The 9659-nt window shown below is 43.5% G+C and overlaps 1 protein-coding gene across 1 annotated transcript in view; it reads left to right on the top strand.

The window, feature by feature from the left end:
- Positions 1–2738: 2738 nt before the first annotated feature.
- Positions 2739–9659, top strand: part of LOC115161897 (son of sevenless homolog 2-like) — an 80118-nt gene continuing 73197 nt past the window's right edge. The window contains exon 1 of the mRNA XM_029712713.1: positions 2739–3983. Within this exon, the coding sequence (XP_029568573.1) occupies positions 3900–3983 (84 nt within the window). The 5' untranslated portion in view covers positions 2739–3899. The remainder of the gene's footprint in view (positions 3984–9659) is intronic.

Raw genomic sequence — 9659 nt, 5'->3', positions numbered from 1 at the left:
TGGCAAGGGTAAGGAGTGTCCAGCGTGTCTCCTATCTGGAGGCGGTGAGAAGTTTGGAAAGAACGAGTGGCGGGGAAGAAACAATGACAGTGGAGCCACAGTGAAGGTTTCTCATCAAACCGAGGGATAGTGACACGCTACATGTTAAACAGATGAACCATGTATTACAATGGTCATAAACTGTACGGTAGACGCGGTGAACGCCTCGATCAAACCGACCAGTGTCATTGGGCAAAATGGTACGCAGCATCATCTGGTTATGTACGCAACAAAAGGTCAACATTCTCCTTCTGCTACCATTTCTGTCAAGCCGCCTTAATTATGCATACAGATTGACGCATACGTTCCATAAATCCAATGTACGCACCACCAGGGTTGTGGAGTAACGGATTACATGTAAGGGATTACAAAACAAAAAAAACGGTAACTAATCCGTTACCAGCAAAAAATATTGTAATCGGATTACAGATACTTTTGAAAAACTAGATTACTTCGAGGATTACTTTGTAATTCAGAAAGGATGTTTGCGAAAAAAACATCTTTGATACTTCTCTGTTTTCTTAATGACATTCAAATCAGCATTGAAATAAAATGGAGCAAGTTTGTTCCACCTGAGCGAGTTGGACCACAAATCAGACCACTTTGACGTGTTTGATGGATCGCGGGAAAATAGCAGGAATTTGCTTTTGTAGGCTATAGTCCAAGCTATGTCTTTTACTGACATTTATTCCTCGTAAAAATTCCCTGTTTTAGATCAGTCAGGATCACCACTTTATTTTAAGAATGTGAAATGCCAGAATAATAGTAGAGAGAATGATTTATTTCAGCTTTAATTTCTTTCATCACATTCCCAGTGGGTCAGACGTTTCCATACACTCAATTAGTATTTGGTAGCATTGCCTTTAAATTGTTTAACTTGGGTCAAACGTTTCAGGTAGCCTTCCACAAGCTTCCCACAAGAAGTTGGTGAATTTTGGCCTCCTTGCTCGCACACGCTTTTTCAGTTCTGCCCACAAATTTTATATAGGATTGAAGTCAGGGCTTTGTGATGGCCATTCCAGTACCTTGACTTTGTTGTCCTAAAGCCATTTTGCCAAACTTTGGAAGTATGCTTGGGGTTATTGTCCATTTGGAAGACGGTATAACGTCTGCGTGATCCCATGGAGTTTATACTTGCATACTATTGTTTGTACAGATGAACGTGGTACCTTCAGGCGTTTGGAAATTGCTCCCAAGGATGAACCAGACTTGTGGTCTACAATTTTTTTCTGAGGTCTTGGCTGATTGCTTATGATTTTCCCATGATGTCAAGCAAAGAGGCACTGAGTTTGAAGGTAGGCCTTGAAATACATCCACAGGTACACCTCCAATTAACTCAAATGATGTCAATTAGCCTATCAGAAGCTTCTAAAGCCATGACATAATTTTCTGGATTTTTCCAAGCTGTTTAAAGGCACAAGTCAACTTAGTGTATGTAAACTTCTGACCTACTGGAATTGTGAGAGAGTGAATTATAAGTGAAATAATCTGTCTGTAAACAATTGTTGGAAAAATTACTTTTGTCGTGCACAAAGTAGATGTCCTAACCGACTTGCCAAAACTATAGTTTGTTAACAAGACATTTGTGGAGTGGTTGAAAAATGAGTTTTAATGACTCCAACCTAAGTGTATGTAAACTTCCGACTTCAACTGTATATACTGTATTTTATACCATCTACTGCATCTTGCCTATGCTGCAATGTACATATTCTTAATTCCATCCCCTTGTATTGTGTGTGTATAAGGTAGTGCATTTGTTAGATCACTTGTTAGATATTACTAGAAGCATTTCGCTACACTCACATTAACATCTGCTAACCATGTGTATGTGACCAATAACATCTGCTAACCATGTGTATGTGACCAATAAAATGTGATTTGATTTGAGTTTAGGAATTATGCTCAGGTAGAACAATGTGGCTAATCTATACTTCCATATTTCCAATTCTTGAAGATCAAGGGGTATAACATTTATTGGATTGACTGGAATTCTGATATACTTAAGTTTTTAATGTAAATATATGACCAGCTATGTAAACTTGAACATTTATTTATTCTGCAATTGAATGTCATTCAATTGGACATGTTTGTATTCTTCTAATGCATCTTTTAAGGTGAAAGTAACCTAAAAGTAAATGAATGTAATCCGATTATGTTACTGAGTTTAGGTTAATCCAAAAGTTACGTTACTCATTACAATTTTGGACATGTGACCAGTAACAGATTACATTTAGAAAGTAACCTACCCAACCCAGCGCACCACATAGAACACTCTGCAACGCAACGCTGCATGAATGTACTTCTGGTGTACCTAAACGCAAAAACATTTTCGGTGTGATCGAGGGGTAAGATACATGCAATCATTATGAACACAGCTGAACGTTTTTTGGGGTCTTCGTGATTTCACAGCCGAGGCCGTGTAAGAAATCCTGTCAGTGAACGGTCCACCATCACAGGCCCCTGAGCCTGTGCACTGATGTATTTTGGAGTGGACAGTGATTGAAGCAGTGGGATGGGTTTTGTTAGTTGATGTGTTTAATTTTGAATGATGTCGATTTACCCCTTTCCCGCAATGTATTTTTCGTTTTTTAAATTTTATTCTATACCCCGTCCAACTGGTGGCGGTAATGCACCATTAACCGCTGTTAAACCCCATCGAAGAAGAAAACATTTGAATATGTTCCCAATGATGTGGAACAAATGGAGATTTAGTTGCAGAGTGATTTAGGAATGCAAAAAAATCTGAGACAGTCTTTGATTTTTTTTAAATAATAAGCTATTCAAACTGTAATTTTACTTTAATAACCTAGATATCCTTTTTTCTTTTGTTCGAACCCAATAAGATTGAGGTGCAAACTTGTGGTCCAACACTTTCACTGGACAAAAGTAGGCGATCCCTCCCTGGGTTGACGCAAACGCACTAGCTGTGTGTACGCAGGACGCCAAGTGAAGGGCCGAGATTCAGCAGAACCGCACGGAGCTTGAGTTGGGGACGAAACATCTCCAACAACACATCAAAAACAAAACCTTTCTTTGTGTCTTCTGGACACTCTGGCTAAAACATTTCATCGGACTATTCTAGTGGGATTTTTTTTTCTTCTCCTGTGACTGCGAGAATTAAGCAACGCGGTAAAGATGACGGGTTATGAACTAACTAGAAGTGTGTCTCTTGTTTTGGAATTGAATGAAGTGTGTTGTGCCCCACCAAGGCCATGACAGAAACAGCCTTTACATACAGATGTGTTCTCAGTCTCTAAGCTACCAAAACCCAGGCATATACGTTTAGTCATGACATCTAACTGAAATAGGTAGCTAGCTGGCTAGCTATATGTTTTATTTTTGGTAGCTAGCTATCTCAGATAGCATAGAGCTAGCCAGTTAGCTAGCTGACGAACTTAGTTTTATTAGCTAGTTAACTCCGTCCGAGGAGCACCTGAGCTAGCTACCGTTAGCTAATTAGCATTCTAGCTAGTAAATTAGACCTTTTTTTTAACGGTTTTGAGTTGCTAGCCAGTTAGCTAACTACAGTAACACTTTAGTCATATCTGACAATCACGTTATATCTAACTAAATGTTAGCGTATAGGTTTTTCACTTAAAAAAAAAAAAATGTGATAACTTACCAGTAACGTTAGTTAACGGTAATATATACATTTTTATTTTCTTTTTTGTAAATAGTTAGCATTACCTTACTCGGCTAGGTGTATGATTGTTAGCTAGCTAGTATTCTATTAGCTTAGCTAGTTGAAGCTGACTTTTCCCCACCGTGCCTGGACTGACCAAGCCACCAGGACTAACCGGGGACCGATGCTGACAGTCCACACCGGATCACGGCACCGGATCACGGCAACGTAAGGAGCCATGCAGCCGCAACAAATATACGACTTTTCAAGTGACGAGAACAGTCACAAATGGCGAGGCCTCTTCGTGCAAGCGTTGCGAAAGGTAAACTACATTTTATTAACTATGAACACATCTCAAACGTGGTTGTTAATTGGTGAGGTGATGGAGTAGCTACTGACTTAGCTTTTTATTTATATATATTTATTTTATGTTCCCAAAATGCCCACTGTAAAATATACTGCAGGCCAACAATATATAACTTGGCTCAGTTGGCAGAATCCGGTGTGTGTTCATTACTCCTGTTCTGTTGCAAAACTTTTTGTTGTTGCAACAAACCGTTTTACTCCAAACGCAAAAAAAACATTTAAAGTTTTTCTATTGGATAAATTCGGGTAAATTCCTCCCCGTTTTTTTTGTTTCGTTTGCTCTGTTTGGCTTCCGTTTGTTTTGAAGGTGAACGGGTTCATTTTTAAAACGAAATGAGCCTGGCCCTGGTGTTGGTACTCCCTTGTTATCAACAAGATCATGTTTTCCGCTGTTGTTTAGGAACACATCGCCCTCGATACAGAAGCAGGCCTAAAAGTGAAAACGAGAGCGTCATTGACCTATAAGCCCTAGTTGAGATCAGAGCCAAACAGAAATGAGTGATTGGCTCCTTGACAGTCAGTTACTACCACGCATTTGCCTTGTGGAAAATGTTGTCATAAACCATATATCTAGTCCGTAGCCCATAACAATATGCATTAGTTACAGTATGCATTACTAGGCAAAAGCAGCACGTTTTGTGTCTTGTGTTTCCGAAGTCACTGGTTTTGGCTGAAATTGATTCTTTCCACTGTCTTGTTGTGAGGTAGTATCTCTCTACATGACTAGCAGCTTCGCAGCACAGTACTGTCGACATATTGATTAGTGATTGACATGACAGTTTAATCACTGATATGACTAGGCTATTGGTTTGCCAAACCTCCTCCAGTAGTAGCCAGGTCCACTGTCCACTGTAGAGAGCAAGCCAAAGCAGTAGTACTCAGCCAGGTCCACTGTAGAGAGCAAGCCAAAGCAGTAGTACTCAGCCAGGTCCACTGTAGAGAGCAAGCCAAAGCAGTAGTAATCAGCCAGGTCCACTGTAGAGAGCAAGCCAAAGCAGTAGTAATCAGCCAGGTCCACTGTAGAGAGCAAGCCAAAGCAGTAGGAATCAGCCAGGTCCACTGTAGAGAGCAAGCCAAAGCAGTAGTAATCAGCCAGGTCCACTGTAGAGAGCAAGCCAAAGCAGTAGTAACCAGCCAGGTCCACTGTAGAGAGCAAGCCAAAGCAGTAGTAATCAGCCAGGTCCACTGTAGAGAGCAAGCCAAAGCAGTAGTAATCAGCCAGGTCCACTGTAGAGAGCAAGCCAAAGCAGTAGGAATCAGCCAGGTCCACTGTAGAGAGCAAGCCAAAGCAGTAGTAACCAGCCAGGTCCACTGTAGAGAGCAAGCCAAAGCAGTAGTACTCAGCCAGGTCCACTGTAGAGAGCAAGCCAAAGCAGTAGTAATCAGCCAGGTCCACTGTAGAGAGCAAGCCAAAGCAGTAGGAATCAGCCAGGTCCACTGTAGAGAGCAAGCCAAAGCAGTAGTAACCAGCCAGGTCCACTGTAGAGAGCAAGCCAAAGCAGTAGTAACCAGCCAGGTCCACTGTAGAGAGCAAGCCAAAGCAGTAGGAATCAGCCAGGTCCACTGTAGAGAGCAAGCCAAAGCAGTAGTAACCAGCCAGGACCACTGTAGAGAGCAAGCCAAAGCAGTAGTAACCAGCCAGGACCACTGTAGAGAGCAAGCCAAAGCAGTAGTAACCAGCCAGGACCACTGTAGAGAGCAAGCCAAAGCAGCTGATGCCGTTTCAGGTTTAGCCTAGCTCAAATGCCCCCGCCCCCAAAAACATTTTTTCCAATCCAATAAGACACAGCCAAACTCTCAGTATTCCACTTCATATTTTTGGCAGCCATTTTTATTCATGTCTTCATCATATTTTAGTCCAGGGTATCTCAGATCAAGCCAAAGGAAGGTCCAGGTCACATGCACCCAATCCTTGCTCATCCCAACACAGCCATACTCTCAGTACTCCACTTCATATTTTGGCTTTTTAAAATATATATATATATTTTTTTTTTTAATCTTTATCATATTTGTCCAGGGCAGGACTCTCCACACCTGTAGGTTTTTGTGCCAACCCCAGGTGTAACTAACCTGGTTCAGCTTATTAATCAGGTGTGCTATATTAGGGCTGGTGTAAACCTACAGGAGGGTAGCTCTCCAGGAACAGGGTTAGAGAGCCCTGGTTTAAACCTACAGGAGGGTAGTTCTTCAGGAACAGGGTTGATGAGCCCTGGTCCAGAGTATTTATCTGGTCCTGATCGAGCAGTGAGCTGCAGCTGTCGCAGAGTGGAGTAGTGATGTCGGGTTTCCCCTTCTCTAAATAGACAACTTGATTTTCACAAACCTAATTGAAGCTTACGAGGCAAACATTTTTAGCCAAGAGGACGTGTGCAGTCTTTATCCCTGTGGCCGATGCATCTCTTTCACGATATCGCTCGCACTTTTTTTTTCGGTCTCTGTTCCCAGGTCTCTGTTCCCAGGTCTCTGTTCCCAGGTCTCTGTTCCCAGGTCTCTGTTCCCAGGTCTCTGTTCCCAGGTCTCTGTTCCCAGGTCTCTGTTCCCAGGTCTCTGTTCCCAGGTCTCTGTTCCCAGGTCTCTGTTCCCAGGTCTCTGTTCCCAGGTCTCTGTTCCCAGGTCTTCTGTTCCCACGGTCTCTGTTCCCAGGTCTCTGTTCCCAGGTCTCTGTTCCCAGGGTCTCTGTTCCCAGGTCTCTGTTCCAGGTCTCTGTTCCCAGGTCTCTGTTCCCAGGTCTCTGTTTCCCAGGTCTCTGTTCCCAGGTCTCTGTTCCCAGGTCTCTGTTCCCAGGTCTCTGTTCCCAGGTCTCTGTTCCCAGGTCTCTGTTCCCAGGTCTCTGTTCCCAGGTCTCTGTTCCCAGGTCTCTGTTCCCAGGTCTCTGTTCCCAGGTCTCTGTTCCCAGGTCTCTGTTCCCAGGTCTCTGTTCCCAGGTCTCTGTTCCCAGGTCTCTGTTCCCAGGTCTCTGTCTGTCACTGGGTTGAGCTGATTTCTCTCTCGTTTAAACCTGTGACCTATAAGGACTTGTATCCCAGCTGAGTAAACCACATGCTCTCTGTCGTGTTTTAAATGTATATCTCACTTGCCAATTTATTAGGTACACCGTTCTAGTACTTGCCTGTGTGTGTGTGTCTGTCTCTGTGTGTGCCTCTAAAACACAGCTACATATCTGACCATGTATAGAGGCTCATGGCTCTGATGTGACTTTTGTGTTTACGAGTCACTTCTGAGTTGAGGGGCATGAAGGCGCTGGGGGGGGGGCATGGGAGACATGTCTAGACTGAAGTGGTTCCGCTTTGTCCTTGTCAGCAGCACATTAGATTCCTGTAACAGTTTTGTAAACGGTTGCTGTCGAATCTAATCATCAGATTGGTTAACCAACTGCTTCTGATTGTAAAGCTGATGCGTTCGACAAGGAAATGAGCCAATACAAATGCACCGTCCTTTTCCCATAAAGCTGTGTGTGAATGATCCTGGGGAGGGTGTGAATCTGTCTGGTGTTTTAAGACACCAAACAGAAGAAAATGAACTCAAACAGGAAAGGACAACCTAAAAGCTCTTATTGGTTGCAAAATGTTTAAAATAATCGATTTCTGTTGCATGCCCTAATGAACAGGACCCTCCCAGGTGAAGAGATGTGATGGGTGAAGTTTTGGTGTTTTGTTTCACTGCCCTGTGTGGAGTATGGCCTGTCACACAGAGAGAGACGGCCTGTCACACAGAGAGAGACGGCCTGTCACACAGAGAGAGACGGCCTGTCACACAGAGAGACGCCACAGAGACGGCCTGTCACACAGAGAGAGACGGCCTGTCACACAGAGAGAGACGGCCTGTCACACAGAGAGACTGACTGACATAGTCAAAACCATAACAAACCTCTCTGAACTGTGACTCACTCTCTATCTATAACAGCTGTCCTGAGGGGCTTCACTGACTGGGCAGGAAGAGGAAGTAGTTTTAAGGCATCTGCATGCTTCCTGTTGGAAACAGTTGGTGCATATATTATGACAACGTTTTGGTCCTCGACAAGGTTTTTATTGGCTGTTCGTGCGCACGTTTTTTTTCTCTCGAGGCAAGCCGAAGTTCGTAGCTGAAGTCTACGCCTCTTCGCCTGTGATTGGTCAACAGTAGGGATTAGTGATGCTCCGATTTATTACATTTTTTGGCTGATACCGATATCCAATATTTTCCTTGCCAAAAGAAATGGTAACCCATATTTAAAATTTTAGCGGCGTTTTAAGCATTCTGGTACAGTTAAATAGTTAAAACACACACATGGACGCAGCGCTCTAAGGCACTGCATCTCAGTGCAGGAGGTGTCACTACAGTCCCTGGTTCGAATCCAGGCTGTATCACATCCGGCCATGATCGGGAGTCCCACAGGGCGGCGCACAATTGGGCCAGCGTCTTCCAGGGTAGGCCGTCATTGTAAATAATCTTAACTGACTTGTCTAGTTAAATAAAGGTTACACACACCACACTGACCAAAACGTTATTTTGTTGGTATTTACGTATGTCCCCATTACCAGTAAAACATCATCAAAACTTCTTTCTTTCACTTACTTGCTGTGCTGTTTCGTTGTTCAGTCGTTTCATTCTCAACCAGGATTTCATCATACATGTCAAGCAGTGAAGTTTCAGCTCTGTCTGTCTGTGGCTTCTCTTCCTCGGTGCGCACTGTCACTGTGTCCACTGTCACTGTGTCCGTTTCCATCTTGTCCAGCTGTGGCTGTAACATTTCACGTAAACCCTGTTTCTTGTCTGCATCGAAGTTGCGGTCCTTGTACCTAGCATCGAGCATGGTGGCGACACAGTAAAGAGAGAATTCCACCGGATCGCTTGTTCACAGCCTGTGTGGGCAGTTTTGTTGAGCAGGCGTTTCAATGCCATGACAGAGGGGTATCACGTCTGCTGCAGACACAGTTGATGAGCTTATTTCTCCAGTCAGTTGTTCGAATGGAGCTAGCTAGTGTGTTCATGTTTCAAACGCCATCTCAAACGCCATTGAAATGGCAGCAGCGGTATGACAACCAGCACATTCTTGAGCATGCAATATGACTTTCCTCAGTACGGGAATCCTCGACGACCCACTGTGCTTTTGAAGTCTGCATGCTCATGGGGGCTGATATCGCTGGTCCAAATGTCAGTCATGAAGCTAATAGCAGTGACGCTATTACTGTGTAACTCCGGTAGGGCAACATCTGAAAAATAGCGCAGTTGGTAGTGTGTACCGGTTCTCGACCAGTCGGCGAAAGCCAACATCACCCACGACAGAGAACGGTTGATTGTCAAGGGAAATGAATTCCATTATCTTGGCTTTAATGGATTTCGTCTTTCTGAGTTGTCTCGCTGAAAATGTTCTTACTTTTTCAAATGACTGCTCGACTTGTTGACTTCTCGATCCACACAGCAGACATTGTGGGCAAGGTTAGGAATGCTGTGTTGTACGTGTAGCGCAAAATGTTACGTGTCGTCATTACGTCATGTACCTACATTTATATAGGTATGCACATCAGTTTTGTACATCGGTGTTAAACTAAATATTGGGCCGATAACGATGTTGGCATTTTTAGCTGATATCGTCTGATTCCGATATATCGTTCATCCCTAGATTATTGTCCAGTTGTGTGGTCCCAAGGAA

Source organism: Salmo trutta, chromosome 25 (assembly GCF_901001165.1).
Source record: "Salmo trutta chromosome 25, fSalTru1.1, whole genome shotgun sequence".
Taxonomy (NCBI): Eukaryota; Metazoa; Chordata; class Actinopteri; order Salmoniformes; family Salmonidae; genus Salmo; species Salmo trutta.
This window is presented reverse-complemented; position numbering and strand designations above follow the sequence as displayed.